The sequence below is a fragment of the Scomber scombrus genome, chromosome 10 (assembly GCF_963691925.1).
Source record: "Scomber scombrus chromosome 10, fScoSco1.1, whole genome shotgun sequence".
In the NCBI taxonomy this organism is placed as follows: Eukaryota; Metazoa; Chordata; class Actinopteri; order Scombriformes; family Scombridae; genus Scomber; species Scomber scombrus.
The window spans coordinates 28,039,088-28,064,324 of NC_084979.1; the positions used below are offsets into that span (position 1 = coordinate 28,039,088).

General features: G+C 37.4%; 2 protein-coding genes across 3 annotated transcripts; one reads left to right on the forward strand and one right to left on the reverse strand.

Moving 5' to 3' along the window:
- Positions 1 to 328: 328 nt before the first annotated feature.
- bcas1 (brain enriched myelin associated protein 1) lies at positions 329 to 8,416 on the reverse strand. 2 transcript variants are annotated; one of them, XM_062427665.1, is made up of 7 exons: positions 8,174 to 8,416; positions 7,093 to 7,152; positions 6,655 to 6,690; positions 6,087 to 6,305; positions 2,739 to 2,861; positions 1,981 to 2,199; positions 329 to 1,468 (listed from the first exon to the last, which is right to left on the reverse strand). In XM_062427665.1, the coding sequence occupies exons 1-7, from the start codon at positions 8,192 to 8,194 to the stop codon at positions 1,388 to 1,390; spliced, it is 759 nt and encodes a 252-aa protein (XP_062283649.1). In that variant the 5' UTR covers positions 8,195 to 8,416; the 3' UTR covers positions 329 to 1,387. The 2 variants fall into 2 exon arrangements, with proteins under 2 accessions (XP_062283649.1, XP_062283651.1); XM_062427667.1 differs by lacking the exons at positions 6,655 to 6,690; positions 7,093 to 7,152.
- Positions 8,417 to 15,391: 6,975 nt separating this feature from the next.
- Positions 15,392 to 24,917, forward strand: pfdn4 (prefoldin subunit 4). The gene is made up of 5 exons (XM_062427168.1): positions 15,392 to 15,482; positions 17,906 to 17,949; positions 18,395 to 18,502; positions 19,544 to 19,684; positions 24,444 to 24,917. The coding sequence occupies exons 1-5, from the start codon at positions 15,392 to 15,394 to the stop codon at positions 24,573 to 24,575; spliced, it is 516 nt and encodes a 171-aa protein (XP_062283152.1). The 3' UTR covers positions 24,576 to 24,917.
- Positions 24,918 to 25,237: the final 320 nt, after the last annotated feature.

Consider the following 25,237-nt stretch of genomic DNA (forward strand, 5'->3'; position numbering starts at 1 on the left):
TAGTAGTCTGTCTTAGTTACAAACGATGGCATGCTGTGTGGTCCCTTTTCATTTTTGACAGTCAGCTGTCAGTCACAGGTAAATACACAGATGAGTTTGGCCTTCAGGCTTACTGTTTGCTTCTACACCCAACATAGCAAGGTGTGACTCACAATCACACACACCTTAGCTTACAAGTTTATTGCATTAACCGGTATGCATGAAAATGACTGGTGGAAGAATGACATATTCAATACCTGCCAAACTGGCACCTGGTTATTCTTGATTAAGTGTCTTAACATCATGTGATGAACGACAGACGAATGGTGAACATATTTATTGTGTTCATGATAGCTGTATAGTTACAAATACACGCATACATATAGGCAAACAAAAGCATGATATTAATTGTACATATGCCAAACACAAAACACCAAAAGACTTCCATAAAACGACAAGACACAAAGTGCCGCTATGTGATTAAAAAGCTAATCGGATGTGATTTATGACTACTGCAGAAACGTACCACGATGACATATTTGCACGACGACACCATTCTGCCACCCCAGATGCATTTGTTATGTCTGAATACTTACAATCAGTTCCCCACAGAATAAAACAGAACAGAAAAAAAGATTGTGATTTTCCATATGGCCCCAAAGCATGACTGTTAAACACTAATGTACGAATGTGCTTTAGTCTACATATAGCTCACATAAAGTTAAAAAAAATCTCTAAGTGCAGTGTGTTACATAAACATGCTGCTCTTATCAGAACAGATCTATCGTGGTGCTTTTAATTTTTAGTGTCATACAAATTTAAGTACCCATTTCAAAATCATTTCATATTAACCTCCGAGTTGCCACAACTGCATGATTTTTTCTGGCATGAACTGAAAAAATATAACCTATACGACACGTGTGGTTTTTAAAATGTTTCAGACAAATTATTTGCTAAAAGCAAAGCGTGGCACTGTATATTGCATAAGCCCAGTTTGTTAGGTTGCAAAAACAGAAAGAAGTCACATTAAATGTCTGTAGAAAAAGCTTCACACTTCTCACATTGCTATATTTGTCAAGACATTTGTATGATCAAAAATATATATATATCTTGACAACAAGACCATCAAGTAAACCTCCAACTATTTCAAACCTGCACGTGTTCAACTACCTGACCACTGTTCCCCTTTTTCACACCTTTTCACTTTCTCTAATCCTTCTAGCAACCTTTCTTTTTCATACAGTAACTACTAACCAGTAACAAAAACAAAAAAAATGTCGTTAAAGTAATTCAATAGGGGTTGAAGGGTTGATATGAGAGAGAGAGAGAGAGATACAGTAAAGATTGAGTAAGAGCAAGAACAAGAGAAGGGGGTCTGTACAGGAAAATGTCAGTGTTGGTTTTGGTTTCATTTGGCCTTCTCAGCTGCTGGAGCAACAACCGCTGGCTCTGTCTGGACGCCGGCATCTGTAGAGTGACGTTTCTGACCCTGCAGTTTTAAACAGACACAACCGTAAATGTTTATTTGTCACAGTATCTATCTCTTTTCATCTATTTATTTTATATAAACAGCCGTGTCATGCCATGCTAAAGTTGAACTAACCCATTATTTATGTTGAGTCTCATAAAAAGTCTTATTCATTTTGCTAGTTGTGGGAAGCAATTTCCTTTTTTGTTTGTTTGTTTGTTTGTTTGTTTGAAAAGTACCTCTTCAACAAGCTTAATGCTTTATTTCACTTGTATCATTTCACTAAACTGCATTGATTGCAACACTGCATGGAATGTGTGTCATGTGAACTAGGTTACACAGAGGACACAATTCTTATTATATTCAGTAAAGAAAGGCCCACAACTTGAGTTGCTGCTGCCATCTAGTGGTGAGATTACGCCACAACCATTGAAATACACAAGGCCATTCAAAACAAGCCTACAAAATATCACATCTCTGCTCCAGAAGTTGCAGTCAACCATATCTAGGGTTTAAAGTCTTAATATCCGTACCAGATTTTTAAAGAACAGATGGATGGAATTCCTCTTCTCCAGTTTTTTGGGTCCTTTGGCTGCATCATCTCCAGCTTGGGAGGCATCTGAGGCTGGTTTGTTATCTACAGCGGCCTCAGATGACTTGGCTGCTGCTTTAGGTTCATCTTTGGCTTTTACTGTCTGAGCTGCCTCTGCTCCTGCAGCTGGGGCTGGGGTCGCCTTCTTGGGTTCATCAGCCTGAGAGTGTCGAGGGCACATAATGAAAAGCTCAATTATTCCAGAGAGCAACTGAGGATGGAGCATCTGTGTGGTTATATAACAATGTTTTATGCGCTCCAGTCATTAGATGGATTTGAGATGACATCAGATGTAAAATTTGAAGTGACATTAACATGTACATCTGCTGTTAGGACCCAGTCTTAATCAGTCTTAGTGATTGCAGCATTATGAGGGATGATCACAGAAGCATTGAAATGCGTTGTTATGACTTTCAAAGATAATAATAAATGGTGAAACCATACCAGATGTAATTAATGAAATTACACAGTTTAATAATACATCTATTCTCATTAAGCAGTTTTACTGTATTTACCACTCCAGTAGCTTTCCGGAGAAGCCGAACTCCACTTGTGGAGGCTGCCTGGACTTTTGTGGTCATGTTGTCTAACAGTACCTCAAATTCACATCAATCTGTTACTCTAAGTCCACCACATTTTACACACAAATATTTTCAGATATTTTAAGTCTTAATAAGAATTAAATAAATAGGTGCTTACTTTAGGTTTGAAGAAAGATAAGAAGGATGATTTTGAGGCTAATTTCTTTTCTTCCTGGACAGGCGGTGGTGGTTCTGGCTTCGCAGCAGCCTCCAGAGTGCTGGCTTTTGAGGGATCCACCTTCTTTTATCAAAACAGGAGAGAGGAAAATACACATCATGAGCTATTTACAAATTAAAGACATGAGGCCCACCATCATGAAGCTGAAAGAGTGAGAGCAAGAACTACCACCTGAAAGTGAAAGAGAAAGTATCAAGGATCAGAGCTGACATGAGGCAGAAAAAGACCCTGAACCTGTAAGGATTAAGAACCCAACAGCATGATGGACAAAATAAATGAAGGTATTTTTCTGTAGAAAAAGAAGAGAGTAGGAAAATTAATGATTCTGAGATTGTCCTTATTTAGTTCAACATCTTGGGAAATATGCATATTTGCTTCCTTGCAAAGATTTACATGATAAACCATATCAATATTTTTTATAACATGTTAAATAGTGAGCTTTAGAGGTGCTGGGAGTCCGATTTTGGTACTGTTAGACAGAGCCGGTCTAGCTACCTTCATATATAACAAACCCATATAAGAGTGGTATCAATCTAATTATCTTACAGTAGCCAAGGAAGCAAATAAGCATGCAGTATTTCACAAAATGCTGAATTCCTTCACCTCGATTACCTCAGCTTCTACCACAACTGCTTCCACCGTCTGCAGGGAAGAAAAGTTAATTGTTCTCCCATCAAATCAAATGCAGTAAAATTTTAATTTAGTAGTTCAACATCATGCAAAATATGCATATTTGTTTCCTTGCCAAGAGTTAGATAGATACACCATATCAATATTTGTCTGTTAAATATGAACCAACAAGTGCATTTTAGCGTAGCTTAGCATAAAGACTGGAAACATCTAGTGCAGCTCCACCCAAAGGTTAAAAACAAAGCCCGCCGGCACCTCTAAAGCTAACATGTTATGTCTTGTTTGTTTAATACACAAAAAATCAAAGTGTAAAAATTAAAATTGTGGTTTAACAAGATGTAACAAGTTAAATAGTGAGCTTAAGAGGTGCTCGTAGGCCGATTTTGTTACCCTTAAACATAACCAGGCTAGCCGTTTGCACCCATTTCCATTCATTATGCTAAGCTAAGCTAATTGCCTCCAAGCTGTTCCTTCATGTATTAACACACACATGAGAGTATCAATCTTTTTTCTTCTAACAGTAGCCAGGAAAGCAAATAAGCATACATTATTTCCTTTAATTTACCTCAGCTTCTACTACTGGCTGTGGTACCTCTTCCACCGTCTGCAGGGAAGGAAAATTGATTTGTTTTCCAATCAAGACATGCAATAAATTATGGGCTGACTTCCTTTGTCATGATGGAAATTATTCACCAGTTGGGCATAGTGTGATTAAACATGTTAACAAATGATTGGACTGATTAATCAAAACTTTAAAAATAGCTGTTTTGTTTTGTTTTTTTACTCGATTGTATGAGTTTAGTGAAATGAATTAAAGTGGTACAACATAATATTTGTAACATTTGGAACAACATCATGTCAGAAGTGTCTGTAGAGCAAAGAAAATTAAGAATTAATATTCCCGAGCACTTCCTGCTGATTTACCTGCTGCTCTACAACAGTCTGTGCCACCTCCCCTGCTGTCTCCTGAGGTTCAACCTCATTTTCTCTCTGAGCAAATGCAAATGAGTCAGAACATATAAAAAGGAAGAAAAGCAATGTAAATTAGAACAACGTGATGTGATATAATCAGGATCAGCAGTATACTCCACTCCCTAAAAATAAAAAATAAAAGACAAAACCCCAAGATTGAGTTCTCCATTGATTTACCTGGACTTCTACAACTGGCTGTGCCACCTCCTCTGGTGATTCCTGCAGGGTAAAACTGTTTTTTTTTATTCTGAAGTGATGCAAATGAATATGAAAATGTAAAATTCATGTCTGTTATGCACAGCTGTGATCCTTGAAAAGGCAATAATGTTTGTACAGTTCAAAGTTAAGACCTTCTGTGCTATTGAAAGGTTTTCTGAGTATCTACTCAAATCATGTGCATGCAGATTCAAGCTCACATCAGAATACATGAATGAAAAATCCCCTGAATACAGCTGGGAAGATTGAGCACACTCGCCCGTTTACCTGTGAATCAACAACTTCCTGCCCTGCTATTTCTACAGCAGGTTGTTCTGGCTCCGTGTTTTTCTGCAGGACAGTGAATGAATTCTTAGTGTGAGTAAAAGCCAACAAGACAGAAAGGAAATGTCCTAAAAAAGCACATGAAAAGCATTTATTATGAAATGATTAATACGTTATCATGGCAATGAACGCACACTATGGAGCCAGGAGGCGATTACTTTAGCTCAGCATAAAGACTGGGAGTCGGGGGAAACACCTGACCTGATTCTCTCCAAAATTCACAAATATGCCTACCAGCCCCTCTAAATCTCACCAATTAAAACATTGTATTTAATTTGTGTCTTACACTGTGTTGGCAACCATCGGCGGGGCGTTGTCATTTCCTATGGTTTCAGTTGGTTGCTTGGCAACCTCACGGTAGTGACTAGACAAATTATCACAAAGTCCAAATTAAACAAATGAGATCACATGTTAAATAGTGAGCTGTGAAATTTGGACAGGGCCAGGTTGGCTGTTTCACCCCGCCTCCAGTCTTTAAGCTGAGCTAAGCTAATCAGCAAAAGGCACAAGCAAAAAGGCATATTTCCCAAAATGTCAAACTAATTTTGAAACTTAAATGAAAAAGGCACTGATGCCATTTTGGTGATGATTTATCACAGAAATATGGACCATGGTAGAAACAGGGATGCAGATTTGAGGTTTTGTTACCAGTGAAACCTTTTGACCAAAGTCACACCATTATTCCATGTCTAATTGAGGAGTAACATGTTTGAAAGTGAACAACAAAAACATTTGTGATTCTTGTGCATGAGTTTCAATACAAAATTTCAATACAGAGCAAACACTATACAACTGCTGCTGGTTCCAGTTAGGAAACAGCAAATGCTTCAGTTTCTGCCACCTCCAGACAAAACAGCTCTTGTTCAGTTAGTAAGAGGATGAGCCATTGTCAGTTTGAGAATATGATAATCTACTGTACCACTGCTGCAGTCCTAGCCGGGGCATTGGCTCCACTTGCCGAAGCACCCTTTTCTTTGGTTGCCTTGAAACCTAGCAGTACCTCAAATTCACATACAGTATGTTTCACACTACGTTATAAATCTAACACACACTTCCTGAAAGTACATGAAAGTAATGATCCTGTAAATTAGCGATTTTATTTTGCAATCTGCAATTACGGACGTTTTTTTTGGGGGAGGTTTTTACCTTTGAGCGGAAGAATCTGCTCAGTGTATCTTTGGCTGATTTTCCTTTTGAGGACTCGGGTTCCTTTGCAGCAGCTTTTGGCTCTTCCTTTGGTGTGGGTTTTACAGGTTTGGCAGCTGGTTCTGCTTTGACCTCCATTTTTGGTGGCTCTGGAGGAGGTGGTGGTGGGATAGACATTCCTTTGGATGCAGCTGCAGGTGGCTCAGACACTTGCGCAACCTATTCATTGACAGAGAGTTAGAATGATGATTTGCTATTTGCTGGATAATATTTGCAAAGTGTCCACGCAGTTACCTTTGTGCATCCAACACATTTTAGGATATACAATGTCAATTTTAGGTGAGATATGATAAGATAAATGCAAGGCAGTGATCATTCAGCAAGTTTTCATCCCACTGCAACAAGGCTGTAACTTAGGATGTAAAATGTAGCATTAGCAACTAAAGTTAGATTAAATAATGTTTTTTTCTGGGACTGAACATAACCAAACAATGTACAGTTTGTGCCTTTATAGTGCATTGCAAGTTCTGCTATACAAATTAAGACACTTTATAGGCAATGTGCTCACAGTAGTGGTTGGCGCTGGCTCGGCCTCCTTCTGGGACTATTTGGCAACCCAAAAAAAAGGCAGCAGTTAGAGAAAAGAAAAGTTAAAATGAAGCAAACAAAGATAAGCAAAAAGCTTGTGTACATATCCTACTATATAAATGCTTTGACGTTTTGGTCCATTAGAAATAAAATGCATTGTTTTGGAAGCAAAAATACAATCTATTCAAGCAAGGAAAATAACTGAAACAACCCGTTAAAACTATCTGCATTTCCCAAACCAACAGCCTGTGTTTAGTGGTCAGTCCCTAACATAACTGAATTCACTGATATAGTTTAAAAATAAATAAATATGAGGCTCAAACAATAGAGAGAAAATCAAATATCAACCAATCAAAAATATATACATGGAGTACTTGCATGAGTTATGCATTTAATATATTTTATATGTGATGGTCACCTGCTCTTTTGTGGCATCGGGAGTAGCTGTTTCCTTTTTGGATGTTTTAGTGGGAGTCACCTGTGCAACAAGGGAAGGAAAATTAACTTTTTCTCAATTAATTAGGCTAAGTAAAATGCCTAACCTTCAGATGTTAAATGTAAAAGCATGGAGCATTATGTTATTTCATGTAGCTGGCAATAAAGCTGCAGTATAAAGCGTTCAAAATAAAAGGATATAGTTGATGTAACAGGAACAGAAAAATAATTATTTAGATAAAACAGAGGCCTTTCATGAATGCAGACATAGGCCTTTATGATAAGCTAACTGAGGCAAACAGAGTCCACACTGAGGTGCCTGACAGAGCACATACAGTACATGCGCTGTCATTGTGACAGCTATTGTGCTCCGGCGATGGCGTAGGCCTGCCCTCGCTCTATCTTCACAAATCTCAACTTCCAACTGCACAGGCCTCCCTTGTGAGCTCACACTATGGGCCGAACAATAGGCCACCACATTCCCGCATGTTCAAAGACTTGATTAGCATGGGGCAAGGGCAATGGTAACTCTTTAAAACGGCAAGAGTCCAAAAGACAGCATGATGAAGAGGAAAAACAATAGCTTCTTGTAGTCTTGAAGGTCTTGAAGGTCTTCCATCAAGCACTGTCATCATGGCAGAATTTGTTATGGACACCTTTAATGCCAGTAAACCAGCTTTTGACAATCTCCTATTTGTACATGCCTCCATACAATATAAGAGGAATCACAAACAGACAAGTCACATTTTAAGCACTCGCCTGTTGAAGTCTAATTAATTATCACTGATCTCCACTTTATCAGGCAAATTACCAAACATCTTGGCCTCAGTGAGGCTTTAAACAATAATTAGCACACACGTTAACTTCATTTAGCTGTTTGCTGTTTAAGCAGATGTTTGCCTTCAGTAACCATCCGATAATAATAAGGGTGGATATGTTTTTACTTTTGATTACAGCAATTCTCTGAATTAATTTTCCAAGCAGCATTGACACTCTAATTTTACACGAGAAGCAACAACAAATAAACCACTCTCCATTTCATTTACTCAAACTGTGTCACTTACTAGTGTTTTGAAGAAGTTCATAACTGGATTCTCTTCTTGGATACTCTCCTCTTGGTTTTCCACAGGCTCACTGTTTCTCTCGTCAAGAGGAGCTTTTTCTTCCCCTGGACCAGAGTTTAGAGTCCTTCTTTCTGGCTCAGTTAATGATTCTGGTTCTTGCTTTAGGTTTCCTGCCTCCTATACACCATCACAAAGAATTAGCCTTTGAGAATTACGTTAGAGCAGTGAGGCTGATATGCAAGCAGTGAGTGTCTTAATCGCAGCATTGAGATGGGAGCGCAATTCCAACCATGCCTCAGCCTACTCGGGGCATTGTCAACAATCACCCTTTTATTAATGTGTGTGTCCCACCCCTCACTCATTGATATTCAACAATGTCTGAGAGTTATGCCCTGAGAAATGTCAGGAAACTCAAATACCTTGCTGTGTACTGTATATTTAAAAATACTCAACGCACCAAACCTGATTTTGAGATTATTTTGTTGCTTCAATGTGTGAATATTAATTTATTGTTTTATACATATTCTTTTCTGACATTATATTAAATCACTTTTTTTGTGAAAGCGAGGATTATTTATCACCAAACAGATCATAAGAACATATGTGAAACATGAACAAAGCCATGAATAAAGAAATGCAACCTCAGGGTTTCATTTTTTATTTTATTGGAAAATGTTTCAGCACTTTAAAATGTGAACTTTTGAGATGATGATATATACAAAACGGATTATTACAAAACAGAAATCCTTTTACAATCACAATTACATGACACATGAGGTAGATCAATGTTTTTCATTACAAAAACTGTAACATTTCACTTCTGCTCTGTCTTTGGAGCCACATGGATTTTAACAGTAATACTATATCCCGGTGATGATATCGCTAAACCACCACCTAGCTGATGTGCTAATTCTTCAACCACTGATGCACATGCTGACTGAACTTAACAAGTACAGCTTCCATGTTTTCCTGATGGTCTGGACTTGGGACTGTTGAGTTCACACTTGATTCATCCTCTGACTTCTCTTCAGCCTCTATGACGATTTCTGGCACTCCCTCCTCTGAAGACACAGGGTTAGATTCGGCTTCAGCAGCATCCTCTGTAATGATTTCCTCTACAATGGCCTCGACACATGCTGCCACACTCTCTTCTACAGCAGCAATTTGAGAATCCTCAGTGTTATCCGCAGCCGTCGCTAAAACATTACCCGAATAGCCTGTTTCGTATGTCATCTCTTCTGTCAAGTCATTTACAGTTGTCTCGACGATTACCACTAGCATGTTGGCTTTTGGTTGTTGTTCAAGAAGGCTCGAACTGTCTTCCACGGCCTCTTCGGAAACGACACGACTAGTTTCCAAGACTTCCACAGCAAAAACTGATGGAGTAGCCGCCTCTTTATCAGCATCTTGTGACAAAACTTCAGCTAGGGTGACATTTTCTTCTACATCAGGCTCCTCTGTGGCTTCCATTGGTGGCTCATCTTCAGATACTTGTTCTTCTGCCACGTCACTTTCTTCCACAAGTTCCTCAAAAATTACAACTTCTACTGCAGTATGTGTTTCTTGGACAGCAGTATCTTCGTCAACACTTTGTGGCACTGCTTCAAAGTCAATTAATAAAGCTTCTGTAGCTTCCTCCTTCATCTCTTCAGCAATTATCTCATCTTTGGATTGGATAATCATCTCTACCACCGGCTCCTCAAGAATGGTAGGACTTGCGGTATCTTCGTCAACACTTTGTGGCACTGCTTCAAAGTCAAATAATAAAGCTTGTGTAGCTTCCTCCTTCATCTCTTCAGCAACTATCTCATCTTTGGGTTGGATAATTGACTCTAACACAGGCTCCTCAGGAATGGTAGGACTTGCAGTATCTTCGTCAACACTTTGTGGCACTACTTTAAAGTCCAATAATAAAGCTTGTTTAGCGTCCTCCTTCATCTCTTCAGCAACTATCTCATCTTTGGGTTGGATAATTGACTCTAACACAGGCTCCTCGGGAATGGTAGGACTTGCGGTATCTTCGTCAACACTTTGTGGCACTGCTTCAAAGTCAAATAATAAAGCTTGTGTAGCTTCCTCCTTCATCTCTTCAGCAACTATCTCATCTTTGGGTTGGATAATTGACTCTAACACAGGCTCCTCAGGAATGGTAGGACTTGCTGTATCTTCGTCAACACTTTGTGGCACTGCTTCAAAGTCAAATAATAAAGCTTGTTTAGCTTCCTCCTTCATCTCTTCAGCAACTATCTCATCTTTGGATTGGATAATCGTCCCTACCACTAGCTCCTCAGGAATAGTAGGGCTTGCTTCTTGTTCTGCAGAGAGCGGCACGAACACTGTTGCAGAGAAAACCTCTTCTACCAGTCGGCCGGCATTAACTGCTGCATGCTCCGGAGGAGTGACGACACTGAGTTCAAGTTGTTGAGAGAGAGCATCAATTGCTGCCTCCAGTATCGCCTCAGTGTATTCTTCTTTGACAAGAGCAGGACTGACTTCCAATTCTTCAACTATTTCAGGGGCCTCTTGAGCTATCACATCTTCACCAACATCAACGTCTGTAATAGTAAGATCATGAATAGACTGAAGCTTGATTTGAGTTTCTTCAGGATGTTTCTCAATGGTGATAAGCTGATTTTCTTCAGAAGGAGCCTCCACAATGCCCCTTACTGTGGTAATTTCCTCCTCAGGGCAACTATCACACTTCTTCTCTGAAGATTCATCGTCAGAAACAGGGGTGAGGGTTTCTGGTACATCATCGACTGCTGCAGCATCATCGGCGGGGATTTCTTCATGGATAGTTTCCATCTTAACTAGAATTTCTGTCTCAAGAGGAACAGCAGGTTCTTCTACAGACATGTCTTGGTCTCCGGGTGTAGCATTTGGCTCCTCGTAAATAACAAAGATTGTTTCCATCACCTTAGTCACTGGCTCTCCGTCTAGGGAGGGAACGCCATCTGATTCCCCGGCCGCAGGAGTGACAGCATTAGGCTCAGGTTCAGCGGTTTCAATCAGTGCTACATCAGCGGACATGTCTCCAGCTCCTTCACCGTTGTCTTCAGTAATTACTTCATCCACTTGTGGCTCTGATGTGTTTACAGCAGCGTAGTCACTGGACTCAGAAACAGCAGTGAAAACTGCCTCAATACAATCTGCCACCACTTTGGGAAGGCTGAAAGACACCTCCAGTGGCACACTTTCCTCGATCATATTTTCCTCTGCAGCTGTTTCATCTACAAAAATGGATTCACTTGGGATCGAGTCTGGTTCTGTGGTGATTTTTGGCTCAACAATGCTCTCTCCCTCAGGATTTAAGGTTTCTGTGTGGCTGATTTCAAAACCGTCCGTAACTTCCACCCTCTCCGCTCTGAACAATATATTCTCATACACATTGTTGTCTATCTTGACCACTTCTGTGATGATGATCCCAGGTGTCTGGTTGTCTGAAGGTTCCTCAATTTCTGTGTCTTCAACTACCTCCTCGGCAATGGTAACAGCAGATTCATTCAGTGATTGTTCTTCAGTTGTTGCCATCTCCATCACGGCGAGCTCTTCCACTGGGCTCTCAGTATTAATGGTTGAATCATCATCAGTTTGCGTTGAAATATCTGCTTTAGTTCCCATGTCCGTTTGCGTTGATATTTCAACTGTTTGTGTGAGGCATACAAACTCTTCTCGATGCACAATGATGATCGCGTCAGCAGCTTCTTCTCCACTTGAATCCGACTCCTTTATCATGAAAATCAACATTCACGTTTAGATAAAACACAATTGGTGTTTGTTTCTGGGACAAATAACCATGTGCTTGATCACACTGTGTATACACTAAGCCACTATAAAATAGAAACTGATCTTCATTGAAATACCATGTAGTATAACAGTCCAACAAAAAGATAAATACTTAATTAAAAGAAAAATCGTTTTAATTATCGTTGACAAAGAGGTGTTGACTAAACTCTGCATATTTTAGCTCATGGTACTGTATTGAATTTAATTATATTTTAAGGTGTTTATAAAATTTTACTGCTCAATGTTTGTAAAAGAGGTGGACAAATATTATAAACACCCCTCAATATAATGCTGCACAATAAGATGCCATCAAAAGCCTCAAAATGTACCACAGAATTCAATTTCAGCCTTTGTGTCAACGACAACCCCACGTTTTTAAGTGAGGAAGTAGTTATTGCAGGGCTGGTATTGCATTTCATGTTTTTCAGGTCTCTCAGTGATGTAATTGCTTCGTGATTACACAAATTATTTTATTCTCTTTTTGCAATATGACCTTGGAATGGTTTATGCACGGCTAAAAGTGACGTTATTAAGGAAATCAAATTTGAATTTGAGTGATTTCAGACAATTTTGGCAGGCAGATTGTTAAAAAGAGATTATAGCACAAAATTAAAAGACAAGGCTGGCTTTCTTATTGTCAACAAATCCTAAGAAATGACCTAAATCAACATTGCTTTGGCGCGTCTCTCAGTGATCACAAAACCCAAGTCTTTAAAAGCGGGTCATGTATATATATATATTTAAGTATTTAATGAAGCTAAATGATTTTTATATATATATATATATATATACTTTTTAACTCTTTGATGTGTTTTTAAATTTTAAACCAATGGAGCCTTATGGCAAAGAAGGATAAGATGTCAGGCTTTAGCTTCACAAGTAATACTACTTAGAAGGATGAATACATAGTTGGTTTTGAACTTTTCATGGAATTTGCAGACAATAAGAAAATACAAAAATATCACCTTTAAAAATAAATATACTCACCGGCTGTGGATCCATGGCATGAACACTTTCATTTGGTTGATCTTTATTTGAGGTCTCTTTTTCTTGAACACTCGGGACAGTTGCTGGAATCTCTTCCATCTGGACAGTGGTGTCAGGGGTTGGACCATCAACATGTTGACTGGCGGATTCAACTATCACATATTCAGTGGCAGGATTTAATGATGTGGCCATGCCATTTTGCACGATTACGGTCTCAGTGTTAACTGCAAAAAACGAATAATAGGTGATCAAAATGTAAGCAAAAGACTTCTGCCACCACTCCCACACTGTCTGACAGCTCTTCTAATTCATAAACCATCTACTTTATCACAGAAAAAGGTGTTGCTGATGGTAAATATCCAGTAATATATGTGGATGTAAATGCTAAAGTATGTGCATGCAGCACCATGCCTGATTTGTACTTGTGCATTCCACCATGAAGTCAATGTGTTAGTCCAAGAAAGTGACATTATCCTTATCTCCAGCATCAGCATTAGCTCTTAAACAAACTTAAGTGTCAGTGAGAATCCGTTCAGCATTACTGTAAGTGTAGGGACACAAACCACCATGACAGGTCGACAGTGTCTGAGACTACGCCTAGAGTTTACTTTGGAAGACTGAAGACACCATCCAGCTGGGAGTCACTGTGTTTACAGAGTATTAGAAGAGTCCAAAGGACTATTCTAACATGTGCATGGGAAAATCCACTGATATACAGTATATTTACATAAAGAATACAAGAGAATTTAGGGAACATTTAGGTGTTGAGCATTTAGCTGCTGTTTTTATAGAGGCATACTTCAGTTGTGCCTGCATTTATACATTACATAGTACTGCTGTGTTATTTTAAAGTGAAGTCATTATTATGAATTATTTCCCATTAAATTATCTATAAAAAAAATCTCACTCACCATTAGCTGTGACGGTTTTAGAGATGCCATTCACTGCTCCATTTCCAGCTATTTTCCCTTTCTATAAAAATAATAAAGAAAACATATATTGGGATGTGCCAGCTCCACAGTTCACAAGGGACTTAGTTTCCAAGAAGAAGAAGGCACATGAATGATTGGAAACCTTGGGGGCTCAAACCTTGGCTCCAAGAAGCAAAAAAAGAAATACTGTTTTCCATGTGCATCTTAAAACTTAATGTAATGAAAGTTACTGTACAGGTTTGTTGTGTAATTAGTATAATTTTACCTTGGCTAGCTCTTTGTTCTTGGAGTGCTCGTTCCCCATACTTCTTCCAGTCAAGAAACAGGTTTTTCAATACAAATTCAACTGGAACAAATCCCAAGACACCAGAAATGTGTTATGTTACATTACATTGACAAGCAAGGATATACAGCAAATAAAGTTCAACTTCTTTTGAGTGATTATTACATTTTGTACATCTGATCATATTTTGACAGTGTCTTAACTTCAGTATCATTCAAATATCTTACCTTGTTATGCCTTAGAGTGATCTCCTCCTCGAAAAAACACACGGGGAAAGTGTCTGTCACTCTGTCAGAGGGATGGCCTTGCTGCTCCTGCTCAACTGTGTATATAGGCTATTGTTAACATGCTGTTTTATGTGTGCTTTAAAAATGGGTGGGACTGTTTTTAAAAGTAATCAATTGGATTTGCTCCAGCCATCCGCCCAACAGAGTGTAGGTGCTTCTCAGTAAAGGCACATGATTAGCTCATGGTAATCTCTCTGAAGAAGAAAAGATCATCAAGGACAGTATGATGAGGCGGTGATGCTCAGTTTTATTGACAATTGTCGCTGGGAAGTAACAGGATGTACGTTAAGGATACTTGCCCACACTGCCAAAAAAGAAAATATACATGTTTACTCTTGCAACCCTGTTGAATTAACATGGTTATTATAATTTAAAGCATTTCATCATTTATTTAATTATGCTAAGTGTGTTATTTTTTAAGATGGAAATCAGTCAATAATTAAAATTAATCAAACTGGCATTCACCTTAAAATATCTATTTTATTACTTTGACGTTATTTGATTATTTTTTTTAAAGAAGCTTTTTTGGGGGTTGCAAAGTAGCAAGTATCTGCCTCATTATGTTTATTTAAAACAGACAGAGAGCTCTGTAATTAAATCATCTCAAAAGACTTTTACATAGTCTTGTTTAAATGTCTTTAAAGGATTATCAGTGCCTATCAGAGAGGCATTCAGGGATCAAAGGCAAACTGACTTTAATCAGCTGATTTCCTTCTTTTTTCTAACTCTTATCTTTGTGTATTATTTGTTGCGTTTGTGAGAAAAAAAAGCCAAGATTAAGCTAAACAAAGCTCCATAACACTCATTTTTGTTTTAGTCCTTATTACTTCTTCTAAACCTCTTTGTACAGATCAGTCAAATTACACATTATCTGAAAACTGCTAAATAAAAATGTGTTTTAAATGACTCGATCCCAAAATGTGCAGTATTTATTAAAATGATTATGACGGGGATTGGAATCCATGAAGACAATGTCCCAATTGTAGCCTATAGCCTGCACATTGAGGTGGGAGTTGGATTCCCCTGTTTGGATCGTGCACTTTTGACTTCATGCAAAGCCTTCAGCTGAGAGACCTCAAGCAGTCTCTTCATGTTGTACCAACGCATGACAGCCTACATGTTTTATTAATGGCACAAACTTTACAAAAACGCCATTGATGTTTTAAGGAGAGAACGGGCATGTCAAGATTTATTCAACCCAGGTCAAATAAATACATAAATACATGTGATTTCTCATGATAATGTGTAACTGCATTTACCTACATTTGCAGTGATAGACTAAATATGATTCACTGACATCCTCTGAACCAATTTAAAAGTGCTGTAGCTTTACAGATGTATCCAGTAAATATTTGAACTTGGGTGCAGTACTGTTTGCTGTAGACATATATTTACAGAGCAGCAGTTCCGGTTGATAAAATAACGAGTTAGACATATTGTAATCAAGTGCAAAAACATTTACCGAAATATTTAATGATAGCCCTAAAAGTAAACCAAACTGTGCACATTCTCAGTTATGAGGAAAACTGGTTAAACGTCGTAGTTTTGCGAGTGTTTGGCTGTTTGTAAAGGGTCATGTCTGATGTTTGTTGCGCTGCTGTGAGGTCAAGAGAAGGCCAGAAAATGTATTTAACTAAATGGACAGAACTGACAAAGTAAAGCATTACACCAGTGGTAGGCAAATAGTGGCTCGGGGGCCAAATATGACCCTCCAAAAAAAATATTTGGCCCTCTTAAAAGAGTTGAAGTTTTCCCTTTCATTGATTACGTCAAATCTTTCACATGACTCACATAGGTCTACAGTAGATAATGATGTAAACTCCAATAGATTTCACTTCGTATCATCTTAGAAATTTATCAGATTAATATAAAAGCCTACATGACATAATTTGGCTGATCTGTGAAGAGATTTGTGCCAATACCAGTGTTTTTGTTTCAACCATAAATGAATCAGGACACTGAATATTGTGTGTGGATAAGTTATGAATTACATTTATAGTCTTGTAGTGTAACACAGAGGATTTCATCATGTTTATGTGTTTGTTTGTTTTTTTAGCTAAATGAGTATTAACATAAGCTGCTGTCTCTGTGAGTCCTCAATCACGGCTGGGAATTATCACACAATCCCTAAAACTGTTATATGAATAGATTTATTTTGAATGACTTATAAGAAATAAACAGAAAGTAATTTATTCCTTTAAAGTCTCTTCTTAAAACATACTTTAGTTGAGTTTTTATTTTCTATGAACTGTTGTGTTTTCTTTTAAAAATGATCTAAATCAGTTCTTAAAACCTGATGATGTCATGATTTCTCATTCTTATTTTTTTCTGCCTTTGAGAAACAGTTTGTGACATACATTTTTAAAAAGTGCTGTTTATATAAACATAATCTTTATTAATTTTCATAGTATTTTTACTATCATACACTGGATTTGGTATTGGTACTCGACCAAAATAAATCGACACCAAGTAGTATCGAAACGTCCCCTGTCAAACTATTCGTGCAATCGATCCTTTTTGCACCCAGAGTTAGAAAATATGACTAATTGTACAGACTTACTCACAGCCAATCAACGCAACGATAATCGATTCATAAATATTAAGAATTTGAAGACTTTCAAAATGCATTTGTGTAAAAAATCTAATCATTTAGATGTGGAGGAGTTGGTGGCATTTTATGCAATTTAATGCTTGTATTCACATGATGGGTATTGAATTAAGTACTCAACTGGTATCGGTATCACTTTACGGGTACTTGGATTGGTACTGGTATTGTTATTTTGTAATACTCCAGGTTTGAAGCCCTGCATTGATTCTTAAAACATACTTTAGTTGAGTTTTTTTATTTTTCATGATTTATTTCTTTTAAAACATTATCTTGTTTTATTTCACACTAAATTCGTTTTTATATACTACATTTTTTCTTATCTGTTCTTTAAACCTCATGATTGCTCATTCTCATTTTTATTTATTTTTTGCCAGTGTAAAACACTTTGTAACATAGATTTTTTTTAAAGTGATATATAAATAAACAATCTTTAGCATTTTTACTGTCATACTCCAGGTTTTACGCCCAACATTGATTTCTTTAAAATCTCCTCTTAACACATACTTTAGCGAAGGTTTTATTTTCTATGATTTATTTATTTAAAAACATTCTGTTGTTTTATTTCACACTAAATTAGTTTTTATATTTATTAAATACTAAATGTTTTTTTTTTATCTGTTCTCAAAACCTCATAACTAATTCATTTTTATTTTTCTGCCTTTGTGAAACACTTTGTAACATTGATATATTTTTAAAGTGCTATATAAACAAACAATCTTCTATTTTTATTGTTATAATATAGCATTTTTACTTTCTACTTTTCCTGTCATACTCTAGGTTTCACTCGCCGCTAGGTGGCGCTGCTGCCGGCCGGCTGAGTGAAATCACGCCGTCATTGAACATTCGAAGAAGCCAAGATGGCAGCAACCATGGCAGCAATGAAGGGACCTGTAGTAAGTTAATATAAAAAAGACATATCAACATTTTTCTAGCCACTCTGTCACTCTTTAGTGTGTGAAAGCTAATTAAATATTAAAATGCATGTGTGTAAAAACGTCAACAACTATCAGTGCTAATGCTATTTAAACATTAGAGACATCCTCGTGTGTGTTAGCTCTGAATGCTAACGCCCTGCTAGCCTTGATTTTACTCAATGAAGAGCAGATACATGAAAAGCTCTGCTCCCTGATGATTATCATGATGTTAAAGATGATGATAATGTTAATAAAAAGATGGTTGTGATTTTTAATAATGGTGATAAGACGCCAAACTGTCTGTGTGTATAGCGTGCATGAGCTATTATTAGCTTCACTGACTAACAGGACCATTATCTGTAATACACCTTTAACATGTGTCTGTCTGTGTCTTTCTTTCTCTCTATCTTAATTTCTTTTGCAGGCTGTTGAAGATGTTAATGTCACTTTTGAGGACCAGCAGAAGATCAACAAATTTGCGAGGAACACGAGTCGAATGACGGAGCTAAAAAATGAAATAGAGGCAAAGAAAGTAAGAATCCAGTTAACTATGAATACACTCACATAATAATCAGACACTGTGTGCTCAGATTAGGTTAAAATCTGATTTATTCCCCAAGTAGTAAGTGTAAAGAGTTCAGTGTTGTCTAGATGTCAAAAGGAGAAAAACAATAAACATTGGCATTAATAAAGTAAACACAAACATAACAGTGTAAGAAAGAAAGGGACAATAATTTATATTGTGGAGGTAGATTATGTGCATTTATAATAACATGATAAAGACTGTGTGCAAAAAATCTGAATATACTAATATAAAGACTTTGTGCAGCAGGGCAAAATTATGATACCAGTACCAATCCAATACTACTGATACCAACTGAGTACTTCATTCAATACCTATCATGGGAATAGAAGCATTAAATCGATAAAACCACCACTCCTCCAGATCTAAATTATTTGATTGTTACACAAATGCATTAGAAAGTCTTCAAAATGCTCAATATCAGCATGTGGGTCACAGCACACATCACACACACTTATACATCCATGTACGTGCACACACACACACACACACACACACACACACACACATACAGCTGCCTTAACAACAATAACAACAGATGCATTCTGCTGAAAGTTGCTAGTTATAAGGAAAAGTTAGCAAGCTAGCACACGAACCCCGCCCACTACAGCATGCCCAAAGTGATTTTAGATTTAAGTCTAATAGCAGAAAAAAGTCTGCACACTTCAGTTCCAGATGCAGGTGTAATTTAAAAGGATATCACAAGTGAAAGTGTGTCAGGATTGCGTTTAGTAGGCAGTTTATTAGATACACATAACTATAATCAATGCAGTCTTATACAGCTGCCCTGCAAGAAGTAATACGTCTATGGCAATTATAACGATCAGTTCATGTTGAATCTCATTTAGAGTTTATCACGGTGTTGATTAAGCTGTATTTTGTGGTGCTGATGATGGTGTTAAACTAAAAGGTGAATCTACCCTTAATGTTAATAATGTAAGTATAGTGTTTAATCAACTCTCTAATTGTCTTGCTAATGTCTCCGTGCAGAAATCCCTGCAGAACTTACAGGACGCCAGTGACGACCTGATGATGTTCGACGACGACGCTCTATTGATCCCTTATCAGATCGGTGACGTCTTTATCAGCCACACCCAGGAAGAAACACAGGAAATGCTGGAGGCTGCAAAGGTAGGTCTCTTAATCCCTTCTTTATCCTCTGCACACTTTTAATCATCATTGTTAAAGGATCGTCATTGAGTCAAAGTGCTTCAGGAGGAGAATTTAACATACAGTGATACTTAATGAAACTCGTTTGATTAGCAGCGAGCCACAAGAAAATGATGAATTGAACTGGTCAACGGCTGCGACTAATGATTATTTTCATTATTGATTAATCTGTTGTTTATTTTCTTAATTAAAATATCAGAAAATAAGTGAAAGTGTCTGTGCTAATAGCCCAGGGTCTAAAGTTACATCTTTAAATGAGTAATTTTGAATGAAAAAACCAAGAAGCAGAGAAGAAAAGCTTTAAATCTTCACATCTGAGAAGCTAAATTCAGCTAAATGTTGGCATATTGTTTTTTTAAATGACTAAAAAAGTTATTAAATCAACAAAATAGGTGCAGATACATTTTTCAGTCAAATTATTAATCAGCTAATCATTGCAGCTCTAGATTATTTATTCTAATTATTGCTCAAACTATAATACAGTTGGTCGATACGAGATCACCTGAACTACTACTGAACATTAAACATTATACACATACTCAGTGTTGGGGAGTAACTAGTTACATGTTACAGCGTTAAGTCATTTAATTAATGAATAAATGTAACTGTCATCTGTTACAGTTACTTATGAAAATGTTGATGATTACAAAGGAGGTTACATCTGAAGTCAGACCTTTAAGATTTTTCTCAGGAGGGTTTTTTCCTAATTTTTTAATATTTAACATGTTACTGAATACATATATTGCTGTTTTTAATTCTTTGAAATCAATATTTTTTTATATTTAGTAAATAAATCATGACGTGGGCTTAAATGGAGTCACAGTAACAAATAAGCTCATGTCAGACTTTTGACTTTTTTCATCAAATATCTTTATTTTAAATTCCAAAATCTACATGAACTAATGAACACATTTTCAAATGAGAGATAAATGTTGCTTTATAAGAAATGATCTCCCTTATAAATCATGTCAGTATCCATGAAAAACACCTGAACTTAGATTTTGGTGCTTAATGGGAACGCTTACCCTAACAGCTGAAAACATTGGTTAGAAAATTAGTAATCAAATGTAATAAGTTAAATTACTTTGATTAAGTAGTTGAAATTACATTTTAAATAGAGTAACTAGTAATCTGTTACCTATTACATTTCTAAAGTAACCTTCCCAACACTGATCATACTCCATTCAAATGTTGTTCTCCATCATTTATTTTAGTGAATAACACACAGCTCCAAAGCCCCAAAGCAACAGTCCAGTTCATAATAAATCTTATTTTTTTTAAACATAGGATCATAAAATCATCACACGTCTCTCTACAGTATGTTTGACTTGGAGAATAAAGCCACACAACAAGCTTTATAGTAAACTAGTAATTGAGTGACCCTCCTTTATCAGTCCAACATAGAGATATATTTGTCCTTTTATTACTGTAGAGTCTGTCTATCTATGAAGCTTCCAGTTTTTAATAATGGGATTTATTAACTTTAATGAAAGCTTCTATGATTGACCCATTAGACTGTGTTTGAGATCAAAGCGGTCTCTGCTGATTAGAAACATTATAAAAAAGGTTTTAACGTTCAAAAAAACAACAAAACTATCAAAAGTCACCTCTCGACATGCCTGAAGCTCGGTTTGTTATTCAAGCACTCTGGTTAATTTTAAATTTTTTTTTAAATGAAATGAAAGAATTTGTCCCTGTCGTGCTTTTAGAGCAGCGACCAGATTTCATTGAAACTCAGTTTGTTCAGCGGGATCTGAAGGTCAACGCAGCCCAAAAAAAGCCTCTGAAAATAAAGAGCTCCACATGCTTCGTGCAGCTGTTCGCACCATGTTGACAAACTGCCTCACAGTTACAATAACTTCTTTTTTTACCAAAAGTAAGACTGAATGCTCCTGAAAATGTCAAATGGTGTAACCACAAAAGAATGATAAATATTACATATTTTATCCACCTACAGTGTATTTAAGTGGACTTATACTAATAATTACTTACTATCTGATCTCCATGGTTACCCAGATTAAATGTAATAGTTAGAACAATTGTATTCCATTACCTTTATTTAATATAAAAAAGTTATAATGTAAGATCATGCCAAACTAGTTGATATGGTGTTTTATTGAGAATTTACTGTTTTTAAGCAAGTTGAATTATTTGGTACAAAGTTGTTATGGTTACACCACTTAGACATTTTTACCATAATCCTCTAATATATTCTCTCAAAATGGATTAAAAGCAGATATTTGATGCTGGGTCCACAAAAAAAGAATGTGTGCAAGTTATTCATACATTTATTTTCACATTTTAACCCTTTAAATTTGACTAAATCACATGGACACAAAAAACATCATTGACCCATCAGGCATTTCTTTCATTAAAAAAATACTCAAAATGTCAGTGATTCATTTCCTGTTGATCAACTAAACCATATTTATCACTGAGGGCAGAATAAGTGCTAATACAAATGCTTTAATATATGTTCAGGCCTCACTGTCAGCAGGCATTGTCCATCCAGGAAGCATTTTTTTTACACAAAGGAGCACTTGAGATCGTCCTCGGTGCTCCTACAGGAGGAGAGGTGAGCAGTTTCAGCTCTCTCCGTAGTCGCTGCACCAGAGCGAGGGCGTGCACTGACAAAGAGGGACTGGATACGAGACCTTCCAGGATGTCCCTGTTTTGTCCTTGTGTTGTTCGGTGCTTCATCAGCACACAACAAAGCACACTGCACAGGCCTGTTACTGATTGATGTGGAGCAGCAGCAGCAGCTACACACACTGAATGACAAATGTGTAACTGCTCGCACGTCAGCTCGTTATATCTGCTGATGATAATTTAGCGCACATTCTACACATCATCTTTTCTCTCCTCCTCCTCCTCTTCTTTGCCTTCTGTGTTTTGTTTTGTTGTTGTTGACGCAGCTCATTCGTGTAAATTCATTGAAACTGGTTTATGGGAATTGTCTTAAAGGATAAGGCTGGTGATTTTCTCTTGTCCCCCCCCCCCCCCCCGTTGTCGACAAATCTCACAGCGAGGCAAACAATGAACTGATCCTACTCCGAAGTATTGTGTCATTACAGTCGATGTGTAGTTTGTTAGGCTTGTTGTTGATGTGTTTTGAATAGTTTTTATAGTCCGCAGTAGCAGAGGAATAAGATATAGCAGACCTTGTAAGCTGAATCAGTTCATTGTTGGTTCTCTGTGTGCATGAGATTTATTGACAATATTGACAATAAATATGAATAAATATATATATATATACAATACTGTGCAAAAGTCTGAGGCCACCATTAGATTTGTTGTTTTAGCAATGCTATAATGACAAATATATAATTATTTCTCAGTCTCTTTATCAGAATACAATCAGAAAATACAGGAAATGTGTACGCAGAAAATCAGAAAAAACAGCTTCTATATGCTAAAGTGACAAATATTTAGTATGACCCGTCCTTACACTTGAGCAATAGCAGGAACCTGGCTCTCTTAAACCTAAGTGGAATAAAAACCCTAATTAATATTATATCTAACATCTGTATTTGTCCGACTATTTCATGTGAAAACGACTGCTGTGAAAAAAAGGTCTGCTACACCAGGTTTGAGCAAGACCAACTTTCAATCACATCGTTCCCATTCAAAGTGCCAAAGATCACCGTGTTTGACGGACATGAAATCATAATGTTGCATCAGCAGGGCCGCTCTGAAAGGAAAATCAGCTTCAATCAACGTCAGGACAGTCGACCCATGAGAGTTCAAGATGTGCTCAGTGCCAACAGAGGTCACTTAATAATGACTATTGCTATTTTGTTCTGAAAATTGTCGGTTTAAAAAATGGTACATAGCATTGTATTGGGAGAGTTACCCCCCCCCCCAAGTTAAATATAGCGTCAAATCACAACAGAAATCATTTAAGGTCACTAATCCTATAGGACTACACAGTGTTCTTTTAATAAATACACTAAATAGGCTATTATGTTATTGATCTCATTTATGTGAAATCATTTCATTTCACTCTGCATCGTCTGTTCTCCTCCGCTCTCTGTTCTCTCTCACACACACACACACACGCACGCACGCACGCACGCACGCACGCACGCACACACACACACACACACACATACACATACAGCCACACACACACACACAGCCACACCAAGAGAGAGAGTGGAGGACAATATGTCGCATCATCCCCAACTGAACGCAGTCAACCACAAACTAGGGCCGGTGGCTTCAGTATAGAGTAGTAGCCCACCTGCAGTGCCTTCGTACAGAGAGGCACCAGAAATGTTCCCCCAGGAGCCCAGAAAGATCCACTACAGCATTAAAGGACGCACACTGTGGATAAAACAGTTTTTATAATAATTGTTCTGTTGTAAAATTATTGTTATTAAACTAAACATGTTAAGACTTGTAAATATGATTCTTTAACTGTTTGTTTGGGTGTAAACGCTGTGTAATAACAGCAGCGGGGAGGGGAGCCCCCCCCCCTCCCCCCCAGCAGTAAACCTAGGTAAGGGGAAACACTGTTTTCAGTTTCTTAATAAAGAAACTGAACAATAAATATGGATGGTCATTAAAAGTTTGCTAAAACAACAAAACTAGTGGTGGCTTAAGACTTTAACACAGTACTGTATATATAGATAATCGCCGTTTATATCCTTTTAAACCTTTTCCTGTTTACCTGCTGTTGTGTAATTGGAGTTTTTTTTTTTTAATGTTCTGTAATCAGGAAAAACTGGAGCAGGAAGTCAAAGCCCTCGAGGGGCGAGTGTCAGCGATACAGCAAGTTTTGGGTGATCTGAAGGTCCAGCTCTATGCCAAGTTTGGTAACAACATTAACCTGGAAGCAGATGAAAGCTGAGCAGTGAAAATGGACATTGACAGCTGCCCCAACATGGACTTTTTTTTTTCTTCCACGCAGCCCTCTCTTATATCCGATCCACAGAACGTTTGCCAAATAAAACATCCAGCATAACAAAATCAGCTTAGATTCGTAGCTTGTGGCTTATCTTTGTTTACACAGATGATGTATGTGTCTTCACTTTTTTTTTTAGTTTTGGGCGAACAGATGCACATGAATAACAACGGTAAAGATTTGGAGGCTAAATAAATGCACATCATTTCTAACGTATTTTAATTGGTCCCTTTATTTAATGCTCATGTTTTTTTTGTTGTTGTTTTTTTTTTTACGCTGTTGATGAAACTGAAGTAAAAAACAAACAAAAAGAAGAGCAAAAAGCAGCTGTGTTGTGTTTTAACTTTGGAGCGTATTTAAGATTCTGCACATTGACCCCGCTTGGCTTGTGAACTCGCCGTGTTTGACTAAAGGCACGACAGAATTAACAAAATACTCTCTCGGAGACATCGGCGGCGCCTCGCTCTGAATTAACAATCGAATCTGAGCGAAAGCCCTCAAAAGAATTCAACCTGCTCGACCTTTTTTTTCAGAAGTTTGTCGTGTCGAGGGGTTTCGAATCGAGCCGTAAATCCCCCCCAAAGTTGATGAAATAGTAAAGAAATCGT